At 39.3% G+C, this 19,919-nt stretch overlaps 2 protein-coding genes across 5 annotated transcripts in view; one reads left to right on the top strand and one right to left on the bottom strand.

The window, feature by feature from the left end:
• Nucleotides 1-586: 586 nt before the first annotated feature.
• Nucleotides 587-2,806, top strand: LOC109065173 (ankyrin repeat domain-containing protein SOWAHB-like). The gene has a single exon (XM_019082186.1). It carries the CDS (start codon nt 587-589, stop codon nt 2,804-2,806), a length of 2,220 nt encoding a protein of 739 aa, XP_018937731.1.
• Nucleotides 2,807-5,303: 2,497 nt separating this feature from the next.
• The window catches only part of LOC109108302 (protein Shroom3-like), a 58,629-nt gene continuing 44,013 nt past the window's right edge, over nt 5,304-19,919 (bottom strand). For all 4 annotated transcript variants that reach the window (XM_042778621.1, XM_042778625.1, XM_042778624.1 and 1 more), the window contains 7 exons: nt 16,538-19,541; nt 15,052-15,113; nt 13,955-14,641; nt 12,501-12,836; nt 10,436-10,529; nt 9,182-9,454; nt 5,304-6,649 (listed from right to left, as the gene is read on the bottom strand). In XM_042778621.1, the coding sequence (XP_042634555.1) occupies nt 6,302-6,649; nt 9,182-9,454; nt 10,436-10,529; nt 12,501-12,836; nt 13,955-14,641; nt 15,052-15,113; nt 16,538-19,541 (4,804 nt within the window). In that variant the 3' untranslated portion in view covers nt 5,304-6,301. The remainder of the gene's footprint in view (nt 6,650-9,181; nt 9,455-10,435; nt 10,530-12,500; nt 12,837-13,954; nt 14,642-15,051; nt 15,114-16,537; nt 19,542-19,919) is intronic.

The following is a 19,919-nucleotide window of genomic DNA, read 5'->3' as shown; positions in this document are numbered from 1 at the left end:
AAACCAAAAATTTAAATAAAATATAATGCTACAGAATCATTTTTTTCCATCAACTTAATATTTTTATTGTATGAATGTCAATGTTTTGTGGATGGAGTCAATTGTCCTCAAGTTCACACAAGTTAATCACATTAATTATGAACATACCCAACTCAACTACATGAGTTTAGAACAGTATTTATATTTTATCAGTTAAAACACTTTGTGTGTGTGTGTGTGTGTGTGAAATCTTTTCATACAGCTTGTGCTGTTTTACATATGTATATAATAAATACAACTTGGTTTAATCCAATGTAGTGGAATTTATAAATTTTCACATCCTCTCAAATGTCCAAAAAAACTCATTATAAATAATAAATAGACGTATAGGCTACCTATTTGGCAAATTTAATAAAGTTCCCATAATATTCCACAGTAGACATTTGAGCAGTTAAGTAGTAAGATGTACTATTGTAAGTATTATTCATGACCAGACTTAAAAAAAAGATTTTAATTGATTTATACACAAATAAATACATACATTCGTATTCTGATAGATGTGTGTTGTGTGTTGTGTGTGGTGCACAGGGAAGCTCAGCGCGCAGGTATGCAGGTGGAACTGAGAGAGAAACTCGTGGGCGGAGTTACAGTCTCAACAGGCGAAACCGCTCGTGAGGTCCTTCAGTTTGATTGCGAGAGAGAGTCACACGGCGAGAGCATGGCCACCGACTTTACACAAGAATCCCTGCTGCGCTTCATCATCAACAACGGCGGCAAGGTGCGAAATGTGGATTTACTAACCCACTACAGGCGGTTTCTGCGGGAGGACGAAGATAGAGTGCAGAACCGGGAGTTATTTAAGAGGTATGTGAACTCCGTGGCGACTGTGAAGCAGGAGGAGGGGGTGTCTCATGTTGTGCTGAGGAAAAAATACCGTGTGCATCTCGGAGACATCTCCAAGAACCGAGAGCCTGAGCAGCAGAATGAAGACTCTAAACCTCGAGCTGCTTTGACCGTCCCAACTGTTGAAATCTTGCCAGCTGCTGGAATCCTCACCAACACCAACAACAACAACAACAAAGATGCTACTCCCAGTTTTGAAGAAGCTGTCAGAACTTCATCTCCTCATGGGAGGGAACAACCTGCTGTCTCTGCTTCCTGTGTGGAGCAGGTGAACGTCACCTGCCCTTTGAAACCAACCCCGTCGGACACGGACAGTCGCTCGAGTGGGAGCGGCCAGAGCTTCGAACAGCCGTGGGAGTCGAACACAGCCAGCGAAGCAACAGATCTGGAACACAACGGTGTTTACGAAGCCAAACAGAGACAGTTAAGGGAAGCAGACGGTTGCGAGCAGTCCTTCGTCAACCCTGCTTACTATGAGGTTAGAGTGTCGCCTACGGTTGAAAGGAAAAGTTTGAATGCAAGCACATCGGACGTTCACACCAAACACTCAGACGAGCCTGTCGCCGAAGAATGGCCTTTGTGCTCGACCCTCGGACAGTCTCACCTATACAAGTCTTCGCCTTGTCTGCTGGACCGTCCTGTTTCTCCACACATACACTCCCAGACGTACAACCAAGCAGGCTTAAACCGAAGCAATGATAGTCTACTACGATCAAATGGAGGGTTTAATGGATTTCCGATCCAGGAGCAGGACGAATTTGAGACTCACGGCTTGTCTGTTGATGACCCTCAAGTCTATGCAAGTGCGACGTACCTGCAGATCCGTCAGTCATCGAGTCTTTCCTCAAGTCGTGACAGCGTCTCAATCCCCTCGCCTTGTTCTACACCACCCGACACCGGTTGGCCGCATGACAATGAGTGGTCCAAGGATCAGGGGCTTGTCCCAGGACAAGACGGGAACGATGTACAAGCTTTCCTACGTCATGCTCAGGAAGCAAGGCTGTTGTCTCAACTCTACCAACCAAGTCACAACATCACGTCCATGCACCACTCGACCGGTCACATTGTCGACGAGGGCTCTTCTACGCGAAGCAGTTCGCCAGAGACCCGTCACGGACCCATCGTCCGCCGCTTGACGTCCCGTCTGCGGAGTCGCATGTGTCGGAGTCTCGGAGAAGACCTGGATCAGCCGTTCCCAGAGGACAACGTCTCGGCGAGGCACAACCGACTCCAGCTGCTGTCCTCGACTCTAAGCATGGGCAATTTAGTCTCGCAGTCCTCTAGCCGAGGACAAAGTTCCCAAGACCTCTTGTCGCCTGCTGGATCCACACGAAGCTTGCACGATAGTTCCTTCAGCGGCAAACTCTCATCCATCCCTCTTGACCCCAGAGAGCACGAGTGGTTTGTCAAAGCGGCATCAGGCACATGGTCCGACATCTATGCTCTATTCCGAGATGACCCGAACCTTCTGAGCAAGCGAGACTTCATATCCGGCTTCACCATCGTCCACTGGATCGCCAAGCATGGTGACCATCGCGTCCTGAATACGCTGTGGTACGGCGTCGACAAGGCTGGGATGACTTTAGACGTCAATGCAAAGACCTTGTGTGGATACACGCCACTCCACCTGGCAGCTATTCACGGCCACAAGAAATTCATTCGGCTTCTGGTGCAAAAGTTCAACGCTGACGTGCGGATCCGGGACAGCAGTGGTAAAAGAGCATGGCAATATCTGAGCAAAAACGAAACCTGGGACATCTTAGAACTTCTGGGCGCCCCACAGAAATGCAACAGCGGTAGTCCAGCGAACCTGACCGCAAGACCTGCCACCACCAAGGTGAACATCAGCAGACATTCATCCATCGCTGCACTGATCAAACACAAGTCTCACTTGAGGGTCTCATCTAGTCCACAAGCCTTTTAGCGACTAGATTATTGTAAGGACCTAAACCCTTGCTCATAATGGTGGCACTTTTTGTGGTGAAAAAGCCTTTTGTTTAATAATTAAAAAATGGAAACTTGCATTGTACAATGGCTTTCCTGTTTTGTTCTTGGTTTGTAACTTTATATATTTCTGGGTTTGTGTGTTTTCTATGAATGCCATTTATATATTCTGGCATTTTGAAACCATTTCCCTTGTGAGGCCGATATCAAATACTTATTTTGTATTATGAACAGGATTTTGATTTTGGGTGGACTATTCCTTTAATAAGTCTTATATGCAACAGTGTTTGGCTTTGTACTGACAAACTAGATTCTTAAGTTGTTTCAGACTGAGGATCATCTAAATACATGTTCTGCCCATAACAAGTTGTTAATTTTCTCTGCAGGGACGAATTTGGTTCAGTGCCCTGTAATTGTTTTTACCCTTGTGCTCTGCAGGTGTAGGAAGCTCTTTGTGCCCACTTTTGTGTTTAATCCTGGAAACTATGCTGTTCAGAAATGGCCATGCATTTGAGATTTCCACAATGTGAGCATTTCAATCTCATTTAGATTTCTTTCTTTGCTTTTCATATTGGGATGCTGCAGTCGGTGTCTCTCATCACATGATCTCACACGCTGATGCTCTGCAGCACTGCATGCATTCATGAAGAATACCAAAGATAAGCTCCTAGCTGGTTTATCTCAACTTTCCTCCTTATCTAAATTTGTTGAATGAGCGATAAAGAAAAAACCCTCAAAATTCCAATTCATTTATAAGAACATTCCAGCTGTTGGTACAGTGGTACCTCACAGACCTCAAGTGTAGGATAAGCAACATCCCAGTGACTTTGGTCAAGTTTTCTCTCTCTTGTTTGGTTTTTCTCAGAATCATTTTATAGAGTGAGTTGAAGTAGGAATAGAAGTTCTGTGTTGAGTTTCAAGGCTGGTTGATTTGCATGCTTAGCTAAACCAGTTTTTTTTTTTTTTTTTTGATCTGATAGATACAGAAAAGCAGAGTTTGGGAGGAGAGTTTAGTATGATCTGACAGGTGGAGTTGGATGTTTATCTTTATCGCATCCTATCACAATTGAGCCTTTTTGTGTGTGTGTGTGTGTGTGTGTGTGGTATGAAGTGTTGTTTACAGACATGTTTTGACGTGTCAGGGTGTGTTGGCTGTGTTTCTGCTCTGCATTGAATCTTACGTAATATTTACACTTTGTGATGCACCTTTATGTTCCAGGTTTATTGTTTGAATAAAAAACAATGACTTTGACCTTTGTAAAACCATCTTGACCTTTTAATGCAATGCTTTAAGATACAGACCAATCAAATTGTTAGACCTTGAAATCTGCATTTTTGGTTGTGCTTCATGCTGCATTTTTAGATCATTTTCTCTTTGGTTTCACAGAATTTCCCATCTATTACATCATGCCATAATCACTAAACCTTTATGAGGCATACGCTGATTTCATTCTGCTGCTTAAATGATTCAGATTGCTTGCTCAGCCCTGATAAAGTAGTGGATATCACTATGGTTTAGTTGTTTCTGTGATCTGGTTACCATTACATTGTTTCTTTTTCCTTGTTAGTTTCCAGTTGCAGTATTCTTTGAAGTACTGACCATAGTGTGTCTTGATTCTCTCTAGGGATCATTTCAAGAATAAAGGTGCATGTATTTCCACACCTTCTGACCAATTTCCATGACTCTCCCATGCATTTGTGATTAATAGTTTTCAGTGATTATGCTCGCAAAGAGCAATTTCTAGATGCTAAAACATTTTAAAGTGTTACTGGATACCACAGAAATTTCTTTCCCTGCCCTTTTTACTTGGTTGAGCAACTGGTTTTGCTCAAATACAAAACATTTAGAATATACCCGGAGTTTCACCTATGCAGCATAACTTTCAGTTTGCACATGAGGTGAATACTTCAGACGTTTAGCATATTTTTTAAGCAATGAAATCTGAAACATTATTTATATAATTTGACATGGATACATGCTATTCTGCTTCTAAACAGGAATGTATGAAAGCATGAATTATTACCTATAAATAATTTTTAGGTATAAAAAGCAAAAATAAAATACTGATACTTTTTGATTGCTCATGTCATATAATATACTATTGAAAATCACAATCCGCAAGTAACACTTTGCATATTAGTGTATCAATAAAATGAGTTAAATTAAATGCAATGGTTCTTGTAACCTTCATTAAGCATTGCTAAGTGAAAACAATACCTGATGAAGGTCGCATGCCTGAAACGTTGCATTAGAATATGATTTGCATGTGGGATTAATTTTTTTTAGGTATAAAACAGGTGAAATATGAGTGATTATGATAAACCAATTTTATTAATACACTAATATGCCAAGTATCACATCTGCATTATAATTTTCAATCGTGTATTTACAGGACATGATCAATCAAAGTACAGGTGTTTTATTTTCATTAGAATTAAATCAAAATTAAACTGCAAATAACACACCAACACAATGCTGTATTTAAAAAATAGATTTATTTTGCTTCCAATTGTGCTCTTTTTGCTTTTAAACAGTGTAAAGGATGGCTGAACTGTTTCTTCAGATAAGCCCCATCAAAATAACAACTGCATGTGTATCAGATGAAGGACAGTCCGATATAAACACTTCCATTATGAGCATCTACAGTTTGCTGCTATCACAGCCTTTTCATACAGATGTACAAGGGTTACATATTTCGTAAATAAAGAAGTTCTTCAAATAAAAAACAGCCACAAATTAAAATAAAATAAAATGGTAAAATAGTTTGGGCATGTGCATTGTGATCAAACCCCGTGCATTCAGCCGAGTTGTGAATAATATTCAGTTTTATCAGAATTTTTGCTACTGAAACCAAGTACTGATATTGTGTTCAAGTGCTGATGAAGCATTATTATAGTCTCTGATTTAGATATAAAAGCACCTGCTAAAGCCGCCCAAAAACACCCTCGCTAGTCATTTGCTTACAAAAATACAATATCTATTCTGCTTTTTAACCATCTACATTGTAAAATCACGAGGGGATTGAGTATGTACAGCAACGTACGGAGTAAAAAATTGTTTCTAAACAACGTAAAATCATAAATAATCAGCTGTCGCTTTTATCGACGACAGGAATTTCAGATAGACAGAAAGTGTTTGTGTGTTCAATTGTTTCTTGTCTTTGTGACGTCATAGTGGTTTATGTGTTCCTAAGTGCTCAGGGCTGGAAGTTCTTCGTGTTTCGGCCAATCACAATGAGGCATTTTGTGCCTTTGAACTAGCATTGTGCTTGTGCTTCAGTGTTGTGCTATACGCTTAGTATGTAGTGTAAATGTGCTGTGTATTTGTTTAATGTAGATAAACCAGTTATTGTCTTCCATACTTTAAAAAGTCGGAAAAAGTCATTTCCTTCATTTAAGGCACTTCTCAGTGTGCATTGCTTCTAGTCAGTGTCACTGATTCTGATTCGTCCGCAGCTGTAAGCGATGGGCGGAGTCAGAGTGAGGTCACAGTGGTGGGACGTGGCAAGTGGGTGGAGTTAAAGCAATGTGCCGTTTGATGGGCGGAGTCAGTGTCCTTTGGGCGGGACTCAGGGGGGAGGGTCTCCTCCAACCTCTGCACTTGCTCCTCCCCCTGCCGTATGAGCTCGTCCAGGTGGCGCTGGCGAATCAGAAGGGCGGGTTTGACGCGGATGTATCGCTGGTAGTTGCGCAGCTGCGGGCCGCTCAGGTAACCCGCCAGAATGTCCAGAACCACTCGCTCGCGCCGGTCCAGGTTTTCCTTCAGCTCGCGAGCGTCTTCCTGTTGACTGCACAACTGCTTCCTCTTCAGCTGAAGCGATTCCTATAGATACAGACAAACATATCAGAAATTAATACTTTTATTCAGCAAGGATGTATTAAAGTGATCAAATGTGACAGTAAAGACTTGTTACAAAAGATTTAAATGCTGTTCTTTTGAACTTTCCATTCATCAATGAATTGTGAAAAATATTATGTTTCATGGTTTCCACAAAAATATGAAGCAGCACAACTGTTTCTAACATTAACAATAAGAAGAAATATTTATTGAGCAGCAAATCAGCATATCAGAATGATTTCTGGAGGATCATATGACACTGAAGATTGGAGTAATGATGCTGAAAATTCAGCTTTGCATCACAGGAATAAATTTTTAAATACAGTATATTAAAATAGAAACCAGTTATTTTAAATAGTAATAATATTTAACAATATTACTGATTTTACTGTATTTTTGATCAAATAATTGCAGACTTGATGAGACTTCTTTCAAAAACGTTAACGAATCTCACATTTTTAACAGTAGTGTACATAAATATTTACAGTTGTTCATGATGCTAGATGAAACAGAAATATTATTTTCAATAACAATATTTCAACATGTCATCAGCTGTCTTTGACGTTTAAGGAATTACTAGTTTAGCTTACTCTGCAAACAAGGATTTATTTATGACAGGTCTTATGTTTGCATAATATTGCAAACAGGTGTTTCCACAGAAAAGGTGTTTAACATCACTCTTAACAGATACTAACAGTACTGTAGTTTTTTGTACAGTTCTTGATGCCTGTTGAACAGGATTAGCTGTTGAACAATAAAATAAACAATGGTGCACAAGCACATGACTGTGCGACTTAAAAAAAAAACTTTTGAAGATATGGGAATCGCTCTGATAAAAGTTTATAGTGTTATGATATATTGTAAAAAAATTGGTTTCTGAAATACACATGCATGTGCAATATCTAAAATATAACTGAAGGTACAGATTTTAAATGCCATTATGTCATGAGATATTAAACACACAAAGTCTAATTATCATGAACTTGACCCTCAATTTATGACGACGTTGATTCTGTGTAATTCGCAGATTAGACTTTATCTCTGTCCTCAGCTGAGTTTCAGACGCAGGTGTCTGAAATGAATCACTCTGTGCTGTTATATAATATTATGTCATTTAATAAGCATTTCTCGTTCTTTCTCAGTGTGTGAAATGTGTAATTATCTGGATCACCCTTTATTCAGTAAAGTATATGTTTAGGGAGTGTCAGGTTGGATTGTTGTTAGTTTTGGTCAATGGGAAGGTGATGTGTCCTGTGGTGAGACATACGCCTTATAAAACTCTTTTTGCTAATTCCTTCATAATTATTATACATGTAGCCTCTTATACGAAAGGCTATATGCAATATTAGTACTAGTTTGGGCGTCAGATTTTATTAATTCATTGCATTATTTATTTATTTATTTATTCAGCAAGGATGCATTAAATTGATTAAAAGTGAAAGTAAAGGCATTTATAATGTTCAAATGTATGCTGTTCTCAACTTTCTATTAAAGAACCCTGAAAAAACTGTATCACCGTTTCCAAAAAAAAAAAAGAGAGGCTATTTTCAACATTGATAATTATAAGAAATATTTCTTGGGCAGTAAATCAGTATATTAGAATGATTTCTGAAGGATCATGTGACACTGAAGACTGGAGTAATGATGCTGAAAATTCAGCTGTGCATCACAGGAATAAATTACATTTCATAATATATTCCTATAAAATACAGTTATTTTAAGTTGTAATAATATTTCAGAATATTACTGTTTTTTTGATCAAATAAACACAGCCTTGGTGAGCAGAAGAGACTTCTTTCAAAAACAATACAAAAATCCCCAAACCTTTGAATAGTAGTGTACAGAAATGCATTTGACACACTACATGATCATTTACACTTTACTATTCGAGATTAAGATTGATTGCAAACAGGGAGAACTTGAAGAAAATGTTGTTCATAACTATCCCAATACTATTGCACAGTGTGTTTTTATGTGTGTGATGCTGGCATCTCCCACAGGCAAAGTGGTTAAGACGTTGTAATTTTCTAAACTGATCTCTAATGGTTGTTTTGTTCATGTTTATTTGCAGGGCAGCAGATATGTCAGACTGATTACATTACAAAACAGATCCTTGTTTGTTCACTGGCGTATAAAAGGAGATAATCACATTTTCCTTGTTCTTTTGAAATGTTTGATGATTTATAACATGCCTTCATCATATTGGTCTGAATTTTTGTGCAACACATTTCAGAGCAAATTGTTTTGCAAATGTGTAATGCAGGTCATGTGTAATGCAACTTTGTAAAAACGTTGTTTGCAAGCATGTAACAGCACTAAATATAATGCATCGACAACAGGAGGACATTTTTGCTGCTGTCTCTTTAAGACTTGTATGTAAACACCATATTTTGCATATAAAATAAGCAATAATTTTTGCCTATTTCATAAGCAAAAACAGTGTTTACATAGAAGCCTTAAAGGTACAAAGGCAAAAATGTCCCATTTAGTACAAAGCATTATTTAAAGACTGCTCACCCTCTCTTCTGCAGTGTCGTCGTCGCTCAGGCCGCTGAGAGCGTTTTCCACGCGTGCGAGTCGAGCGCTCAGCGACAGCAGCAGGTTGACGATCTTCTCCAGGTCTCCGACGAACATGAGGTACTTCTCTTTCTCATTGGGTTTGCAGCGCTCCTGAACTAAAGCCTCCATGCTGCCGCCTAGAGCCGTGAAGCGCTTCTGCTGCTCCGAGAGCCCGTCTCTCTCCCCCTGCAGCGACCGCATGCTCACCTGCAGCGCCTGCAACAGCTCCACCTGCAGGACGGGACACAACACTGCACCATCAACAAAAACACAGACTCTCTCAGATCAGAGTTCTGGGCCTCTTGATTCAGGGAAATGAAGAATGGCTTTGTGCTCAGTGCCATTGTTCTCATTTTTGTGCCACTGCACTCAGTGAATACAATGTGAATCCAGTATGAGAGTGTAAACAATGCAATCAAGGTTACCACACAGCAAAGAAATAAATATCCAAATATATTTTAAAATAAATTTCAGATTGTACAAATGTGGCCAAAAACAAAGATGTTAAAACATGTTTACATAGATAAATATATAAAATATATGTATAGGAAAGCAAATATTCATATATTACAGTATAAATATATTTTTGATTGATTTTAGTTACAAATATTTCCTAGTTATTATTAGATGTTCAACATATTTAGATATATACACATATAAAATGTGTGCATAGAAATAAATATTTATGCATTACAAATAGAAACATATTTTGGAAGTTCGCTTATATGATTATATTTGGTAAGTGCTTATCTTTCACTAGTTTTTAATAGATTTGCATAAATATACAAAATGTATGTATAAAAATATTACAAATAAACTTTTTTTGTATATTAAATAATTAAATGGTAATATAATAATAATTAAATATTTACATAAAACGTATTTATAAAAATCTACACATTTAAATATATATTTATTTTGATAGGTTTTAGTTATTTTAGGTTTTAGTTATTTATATTTCCTAGTTCTTATTAGATGTTAAAACCTTTAAAATCTATGTATAATAACAAATGTTTATGCATCACAAACATAAATATATTTTTGATAGGTTTTAATATTTATATTAAATGCTGAACCATATATAAATATAAAAATATATGTATAAAAATATTTATAAATTTGAAATATAATTTTTAAAATAGGTTTTAGTTACTTACATTCCCTAATTATTATTTCTATTTTTATATTTTCATTTATAAATGTGTATCTGACCTTCTTCTGATTCAAGTAAGCTTCTTCGTCGTCCAAGTTGGTTTCCATTTTTCTTGGAACAGCCTGAGAGGGAGTATCAGGACCATCTTGAGCCCTAATGGAGGTCAAACACATGAAACAAAGAGAAACGTTGGTCTTGTTCACACTAGTTTTCCTCCTGAATGCCCTATTTTTTAGATAGAGGGACAGAGAATGGCTAAAATCCACATTCCCCGTGTCAAACAGAGCACACGTAATTACACATTTAGTTCAGCGGCACAACAGAACAATCACCACATGTCAATGGAGCAAAAAAACTGCTGTTTTATAAGTGACAGATAAATGTTTTAAAACAATTACTGTGGTATTACCATGGTTCATACAGTATACAAAATATAAATGGGTTCAGTTCCCAGGGAATGAGTAAAAAATGTATACCTTTAATGTAATGCAAGTTGCTTTGGATAAAAGCATCTGCCAAATGCATAAATGTAAAAAAAAACAAACAAGCTGTTACAGCAGTACATGTATAAAAAGTTATGGTCTTTCAAGGTATTATGCCCAAAAAACATTTCAATGTTTGGTTAATCAGATGCATTTCCTGAAGAAAAAAAAACAATTATATTAATGTGAAACAATATATTATATGAGCTTATTATATAGATTCAGCAGGTGGATAGTGAAGACTGAGGGTGAGAAATGTGTCTATTTCAGGATCGGCCACTAGATGTCAGAGTAGTTCTGCTCTGATTAGCGGGTCACCTATAATTAATATAGAGAGTAAATCTTTTACCAGAGCACCAGAGACAAATTCATGTGAAAAATCTCGACCTTGCTTGCTTTTTCATTCTTGGTGTGTTTGTGTTGGTGATAAACTGTAAGTCCTGTTTTCAATTAATATATTTCATATTTGCTTCAAACGCTTTAAAATTACGGTCAAATATGGCACCTCAGATCAGTGTATTTGTGTTTTATTTAACATATGGATATCTTACTCCATTGAACCTTTTTTAAGATGTAAGGCCATGTTTTTTGGACCATGGTATTCTTTACTTGGAGTAATGATATAACTATTTATATCCGCCAGGCTGATTTATTGACTGGTGTTTGGCTTTTGTGATAAATAACCATGACTGCTGGGTGAAATACCATTTAAAATCTAACAATAATCTTGTCAATAGATAAAAACACTTACTTTGGAATATATTTTATGTAAAATAGAATTACATTTTATTCATTTAATTTCTCTTTTTCTATAATGAAACTTTATTTATCATGGCAGTGTTATTTTTCTATTATTCATATACAGTTATAGTATAACTGTATAACATTAAAATTATTTTAAAATATATTTTTAGTTTTTATTGTATTTTTATGCAATTTTATGATTATTTGTCATTTTTATTAATATATTTATAATAATTATATAACTTTATTTTTTATATTTGGTACTTCAATTTGTTTATATCATTTATAATTTTGTTTACATATTTAAGTTTAGGTATTCCATCTAATAATTATATTTTATTTCATTTTTATTAATTTTATATCACTTTATTTTTTATATTTGGTACTTCAACTTATTTCATTTCTAATTTTTGTTTACAACAAGTTTAAGTATTTCATCTAATATTTATATTTTGTTTCAATTACTTAAAACAATTTTTCATAGTTTTAGTTTAAACAGAGTAAAACCACTGCATCCTGGTCTCTAGATATCTTTAACACCCGCTGAAAACGCTCTATCAGTGGTTCACTGCCTTGTGTAGCATGTAAATAGCATGCTAAATGAGTACAGTAAACACTGAGTTAATAGTATACATCAAAGTACAGTATTATCACCCACAGCCATCTCTGTAACAGTACCGCCAGTCACTTTTTTATAAGGAATATGAGTGAATTATCCACTAAATACAGGAAACACACAGAAGTTTACAACATGATCTATTGTTGAGTTACTGCAATAAAATTAGGCCGTGACCTGCAAGCACTAATATAATCAGCTTTAAACAAAGTGCTCTTGTGTTTATCAGCCCTGCGAGCATGAAATCTATGATTCCCGTGCTTTACCTTCAACAACACTCACCTGTCACTCAAATGGCTGCCGCCACTGATCGTCCTGTGTGAAGGGAAGAGGTCCTCAATCAGATCGAGGGTGGTTTTTCCTGCCCAGGTGTCCAGGAGCGAGGTGAGCGATCTGTCGTGGCTCACCAGCTCTCGAGCTAAAGCCTCCACGAGCAGCTCGGCTTGTGTCCGCTCTCGTCTGGACAGCAGATGGCAGTCGGGTCCCAGGATCTCAGAGGCGTCCTGCTCTAGAGAGGCAGCGCTGGTGATGTCAGGGCTCACCGATGGAGTCGTGCAGTCATTTGATGGTCGCTCAGGCTCTGGATGAGCTGTTGGCTCAGTCAGATTCTCACAATTGCTGCAACGTGAAAAGAGAGAAAATCATGTTACAGTAATGAGACTGAAGGATCGACGGCATGACGAAAATTAATTTCCACCCATTCCTTCCTCTTCTTTTGAAAAACATAAAACTCAAGCAAAATCTGGGTTAAAATCAGACATTTACAAAGAAAGTAAATGGAGCTGATTTGTAAATTGTTAAATTAATCACTATTCCAACAGTACGGTCACAAGATATACAGTGATTTTAGAGTGAGGAAATTGCAAACTAACCTTAAACAGTATAAAATGCTCTACAGCTCAAATAATATGCAAATAATATTTTTTTTATAAAATTATAAGCTTCATACTACTGAAGAATTTAAAAGCAGAACACTTCCATTTTAATTACCCATGTGCAGTCTGGCCAAAATATATTTAGAAATATATGTTGTAAGCAGCACAGCTTAAAGAAATATATTTTTCAAATGAGAAAAATATTTAGTTTAAACCTTTAAATGGCAAAATATTAAAAAATGTGCTTCAAGAGTGTGGAAAATACATTTTCACATTTTTTTTAAATAAATACATTTGTTTATACAATATAAATATATTTAGACTAAAAATATATTGAACATGGCTGAAAATAAATAAGATACAAATACTTAGCAAAAAAATCTATATTAATTTGTGTAAATATATTTTACATTTATGTTATCATTTTTATTTTTGTATTTTGCATTACATAAAAAATACACCTGCATGTATTTATTTTTTGTCATATGGGTTGCCTCACCAGAGCCTTGATTTTTGCTTTTTTTTTTTTTTTTGAAAGAGGGACGAATTGCAATTGTTTTTGTGGCATTCAACATTGTCACAAATGCTGCCGATTGAGTTTAACTCTGAACCCAGAACATTCCTTTAAAAGCGACTGTACTGTAACATTTTAGCATGATGAATGACTGACATGTTCACTTGTTATTCTTGGAACAACATTCCTATCAAACAAATCATAAGCCAAACCCTAACCTCCATTATAATATCATGAGGGATACGACATAAAATCATTTTGCTCAAGCCCTTAACCAGGGCTTTAATTCCTCAAATCTGATTGGTTGATAGAATTCTTGTTTCAAGACCAACAAGTAGTGTCTCTACCTGATGGGCCGTAATGGTCCCGGATGCTGTAAAGACACTTCCACGTTCTCCTCGACTGGAGGTGTGAGAGGTGGAGGAGGCGGGAAGTCCTCCATAATCTCCGTCTCTCTGATGGGCAGTGGTGGAGGAGGAGATGGTGGCGGAGGTGCTAAAAACACTTCATCATCATCTTGCGACACAGGTATACTCTGAACATCTTGAAGGTTAGATTCTGAGATCCGAAGAGAGAGAAGAGGCTTTGCTGGGGAAACCGGGCTCTTGGGAAGGAGCCTTGAATCAAGTTGTGACCCCGTGACCTCTGGATGTGGAGGTGCACATGGGAAGTCCTTCAGAGTGTCTTCAGAAGTGCTGGTGTCGCTGGAGTTTTGCCGCAGCATTCCTGGTGCTCCGGACGGACCTTGTGGGCCAGTTTCGGGAAATGCAATAGAATCCAGGTTGGGCTGACACAGTCTGTCTCCGTTATGCCAGTCAAGGCTGGCGGCAGTGCCTGGAGAGGTGAAAGGGCAAGGGAGTCCCACAGACGCAGCCAGACCTGAAGCACTCTGAGCTCTAGGCCGGTCTGAATGTCTCTGACGCTCACGCCTCAACACAGGTGCGTTTTGCTGGACAGGACCTGGGTTTAGCTGGTAACTCCTCTCCGTACGTGCTGAACATGATGGCTGTATCTGTCCTGTGTTCGCCAAAACCCTATTAAAACATGCATATGAAATGCAAATCAATTATCCTTCAATGTCTGGTGGGAAATCGTGCATGGCTCAAAACAAACTCAAAAATAGCTGTAGCGGGACTCTTGTCACTGCCACTGACCAATTAAGGGTTGGTCCATAATTTAAGACCTATTATGGGTAAATATTTCCATAAAACTCAGTTTCAAATAGTTTTGAACTTGCTCTTTTAAGGACTGATCTGCACAGTTCTTCTTCAAAAATGTTACTAATGCTAATTGGTCTTAAATTGAAGCCTATAATATACAATTATAGATTATGCAATGACAAAATATTTAAATATATAAATGTTTTAGTATGTGAATTCGTTGCGAAAAAGTAGGATTTATTTGTAGGACAATGGAAGTAAATGTTTCTGAATGTATACACAACCTGTTTTCAGAGGATTCCTTGGAGGAAACTCTCAACAGCTGAAGGTCTCTGGCTAAGAAGTCCTAGACACAAAAGAACAAATAATATTTTATTTGAGCAGGTGACATATTGTAGCACTTTCTGGTAGAAGTGGCAACTAAAAATAGTACAGTTTCATATACCAGGAACAGGAAGTTAATCATTATTTCATGGTTACCTCAAGTTTAGAGAATGTTGGTACTTTGGTGTTAATTTTAAACTCAAGCGCATGCCATGACTACTGATAAACTAAGATCCGTTAATAAAAAAGAGAGACACAGCATGACAACATCCTCATAGCTGAACTATGTCGTATTCAATTAGTATGACTGTGACCTTAATGGTGTGCTTGGTTTAGATAATTTGTTTCATGGCCAGAATGTGTCAGTTTATGTAAAGCCATTTTATCTATTTTATTTCATATTTTATCTACCGCTTGAACCATTTCTAATTTTGGATTGCTGGAACAGTCTGGGATTTCACAGGACAGTTGTGCGTCTACTGTACATGGTCATCATCATACCAGAACCATTATCGTTTACATAAAGGATAATTATTCTCCTAGATAAATGGCCTTCTAAACCATTCCAAATATTTCAAACCATGACGGGTCGTCCATTATCTCCTCTCTGGCACAGAAGGAGTGCAGTTATCTGTTGCACATCTGTCAGATCTCTGACTAAAGCCCAGGCTCTGTGGCACCACACAGGAAGTGAGGAGCTCTGGCCTCTTCCTGTGGTGCACCAGGAGTGGGTACAAAAATGATTATCTGTCCACGTCTAGGAAAGGGACTGCTCCTTTGCACAATAATGGACAGGCCACCAAGTACCATAATTGGCTGAAAACTTGTGCACTGTTTATCGCTGAACACCAGCTTGACTGTTCACCCACAATTAAAATGCCATCAGTTACTCACCCTCTTGCCATTCCAGAGACTTTATTTCTTCTGTGGAACATAAAAACAGTTTCAAACTGTTTTTGTCCATACAATGAGCTTAAGTCGATGGTGTCAAAAACAAGGTCCATTTGGACCCCATTGACTCTAACTGTATGGACAACATTCTTCAATATATCCTCATTTGTGTTCCACAAATAAAAAAAATAAGAAGAAGCCATATAAGTTTGGAATGACATGAGGATGAGCAAATGATGACCATTTTCATTTTTAAAAACTAGGTAGAAAATTTTTTACAGTTTGCTTGTGACCGGGTGTGGGAATGTTGCTTATTCTGAGAAGAACGGATTCTCTTCGGTTCTGAGAGTTTTTCATCAGCTTTCTAGCTAAGGAAACTCTGTACGAGTAATTGGTTTAAACTATTCAATAAGAGGGTTAAAATAAGCAAATTTACTCTGCCATGAACATTACTGTTTAACTTTGTGTGGTATGAAGTCACGTCACTTCAATGATCTAACCAATGACGCAGTCAAGTTCACCCAGCTTGTTTGCCACCTAATAAATGATTGTTACCTGACTAACGTTCTCCACTGGAGATGACTTGGAGCGGAAATGCTGAGGAACGGGACGTTCTTCACTACGGTCCAGCAAATCCTCAGCTGAAGCTGACCTCCCTGAGCTCCTGGCAGAGGTGGCTCTCTCAAAAGCGGCTTTCAAGTGCTGTGGAAGGTTATGTCTGGTCAGGGCTGGGCCTGATTTGTAAGATTCAGGATTTGTGCCTTGTGACTGCAGGCCAAAAACCTCAGGCTGTATGTGATTTGGGGGGTAAAAGGGGCTTTGCATTCCTGCTGGAAGGGTGGAGGCTTTAAGTATACCACCAGTGAGGCCATCGTATGCTGGCTCTTGCAAAGAGGACATACTTGGGGTGGAGATTAGGCTACGCAAGTCAGCAGAAGAGGAAGAAGCAGACTGTAGATAAGCACTATGTGGGCGGTTTGAATGTCCGTCTACTCTTCTACCTGTTTTGCGCTCCATATACTCAACAAGTGCATCTTGTTGCATTTGCTTCAACTCAGGCCTGGAGGAGGAAAATCTGGGGTCAGAGTTACGATTCGCCACCTGCTCGAACATCCTGCGTCTGTCCGCAACACTCGTTTCACTTGCCAGAAACTGCTGTTGAAGTTTCTTGTCACCCGGATTGGTTTCCTGAGTCAACACTCCAACTTCATGCATGTTTTCAGGCTCAGAATACGATCGTTTCTTTTGCTCCATTGTGAATCGTTTGCGTCCACAGATGCGCATAACTGGGGGTCCAACAGCTGGGACACTGGGGAGTTCAGGAGGATTGGGTCTGCTTGGTGCTTCAACAGGAACAACATGGCGTTCCTTTGGAGTGTGTGGGGATGTTATAGCTGGTTTGGGACTTGTACTGGGTCCTTTTCGTTCTAGAGACATGTGTTTAGCTGGCACTGGTGGAGGGTTAACACTAAGGTCACGTCTCCTGAAAGAAGTTGACCTCAGAACTTTAGACTGGGCATCTTTAACACTGTCTCTGTATGCTCTGTTAAAAGATGTGTCTTGGATGGTGCCTAATATGTCATGAATGTCACCTTTCTTATGGATGTCTTTTCCATTCCCTTCACCAAGCTGAAAGGTGCTCTTACTTCTTTGAAGACAGGTCTTGTGAGTAACGAAAGGCTCTTGTTGCTGGCGATGTTGGACATGATCACTACTTCCACGTCTTGTTAGGAAATCCTGATGCACATCCGTGTGTCCATCATAACTTGCCATGCTAGAAGTACTTTGAGTTCTCCCATGAGGGACTGAACTGTTGCTGCTCTCCAACATGTTGCGCACATCCTCTACACCAGAGAAGGAGCTCTTGGCACTGGAAGGTCGTGGCGTTTGGCTCGGACGAGCCGTAGAACCATGGTGGGAGAGGCTGCTATGACTGCGAGGCTTGACTTGCTGTCTCTCAAAATGACTTACTTTCTCCAGCACGGACATGCTACGCTCACTTTGGAAACTGGATTGACTAGTTGTACTCTCGGGACTGGCACATCGTTGAACCTCAACAAGTGCATTCTCCAGTCTGGTCAGGGGATGATCCAGGTCTTGCGCTTTCTGCTGGAGAGCACTAGAGTCACTGTAGTACCTTGAAGGTTTAACTATGTGGTCACTTCCTTGCGTTTGAGTGAAGTTTCCTCTGTATGTCTGAGCAACTTGTCCCTGTGAAATTTTCCCAGTGTGTCCTGGGTCTGGATGGATGCTTTGCTCATTGCATTTATTTAGTTCTTCATCTTGAGGTGGCCTGTAATTGTCGTAATCCTCCATACCAAGTGAGAACCTTGGTCTCTCTCCTCTTGGTTGCACCGGGGTGTAAGGGTCCCTCCTCTCCTGGGGTACATATGGTGTTTGTGACTTCTGGATTTGTGGTTGCAAGTGAGGCCGATTAAAACCAGGTTTAACTTGAGTGCCATCTTGCACCCTATCGGAGAGCTTTGGTTGTGCCGAAACATGGGTTTGGACAGGATTTGAGCTAGGAGCATTGCTTTGGTATCCATTTTCAATGGTGACCCTGTCCTCTTTCACTGGTCCACCCAAGTGGTCACAGTGATGGTTGTGCTTGCTCTCCTTGGCCAGTGCTGGGTAGACACTACCAGAGCTAGGGTTGCTGGTTGGAATTTGTGCAAAATGAGGCTCAGGAGGTGGAACAGGGTAGATGCCAGTGGGTAACATGAGGCGACCGGGTTGTGCGGCCTGAGGAAAACCCTGTTTGGGTTTGGTAGTGGGGCTACTTTCAGGGCTCTTTTCTATGACTGTGTGCAACTGACCTTCAGCCCCAAACGAGGACTTTCCTGTTGCCACAGAACCACTTGAGTGATGCCAGGAACCCTTATGAAGTGCCCGCTGTGAACGAGCATGTTCAAGACTCGACCAAGAGTTGGGACGATCGTGATTGCGAAATGCTGCATAGCTGTCACTGCGTAATGGAGGTGCTGGCACCCCCTTTAGGTTCTCATAGGAACGCCGGTTGTGCACTGGATCCCAGACTGGCCCAACACTGTGGCGCTGTGAGCTGGAGGTGCTTCCACTACTCCCATTGCTTCCACTACTACTGCTGCCACGGTGACAGATCTGGCCTGAGACATTCCCACTTCTAGACTGTGCTCTGCTGTCATTGGATCTCATAACAGCAGCAGAGCTGATCTCATGCTCTTCAGATACACCCTGTTGGGGGTCATACACAGTGCGTATGTAGCGTATATCAGCTTGATGCATCCCTTCTCTCTGTGGAACGTTCTCCATGGAATATGACCTCTCTTTGTTAAATGATGGAGCTGCCGCAAGGTACTCTGGGATACTGGAGCTGGTCGAGAAGGAACTATATGCAGAATCCCGCTTGCTGTGCAGGTGATCAATGCTGCTGGAGGATTTGGATGATGATAGTTGATAGCAGGAGCTGTAGGTTGGGTGAGTGTGATCTAGGCTCTCCATGCTGCCTCGGGAACTGTACTGATCTGGGCTCTTCCTAAGGAATCCTGACTCAAATCCTGATAGGTCTGTGCTTGAGGCACTGTAGAAAAAAAACAAGAGACACATGAGTAATAAACTATTAACTGTATATACTGATTCAAGTCATTTAAGGTCATTAGATTAAAAGGAAAACACCAATGACCCAAAATTAACTTAAAAATTCTATTCAGTTAATTGTGGTATACTGAGATAGGACAATGCGCATAACAACATTCAATGAAATAGTAAAGCAATTCTCATTATTTTACTGGGATGGGGAAAAAAAAGAAGAATAGACCTAAGAGCAATAATTTTTACTGGGATAATATAACTGCAGATTGAGATGCTGTTCTGGTTGTCGGTCTGAGCAAAATTAGTAGCTGTTACAGACTTGGCTAGACATCAAAGGCATTGATTGTTCATAGCCACAATTTGAGTT

Source organism: Cyprinus carpio, chromosome A21 (genome assembly GCF_018340385.1).
Source record: "Cyprinus carpio isolate SPL01 chromosome A21, ASM1834038v1, whole genome shotgun sequence".
Taxonomy (NCBI): domain Eukaryota; kingdom Metazoa; phylum Chordata; class Actinopteri; order Cypriniformes; family Cyprinidae; genus Cyprinus; species Cyprinus carpio.
This window is presented reverse-complemented; position numbering and strand designations above follow the sequence as displayed.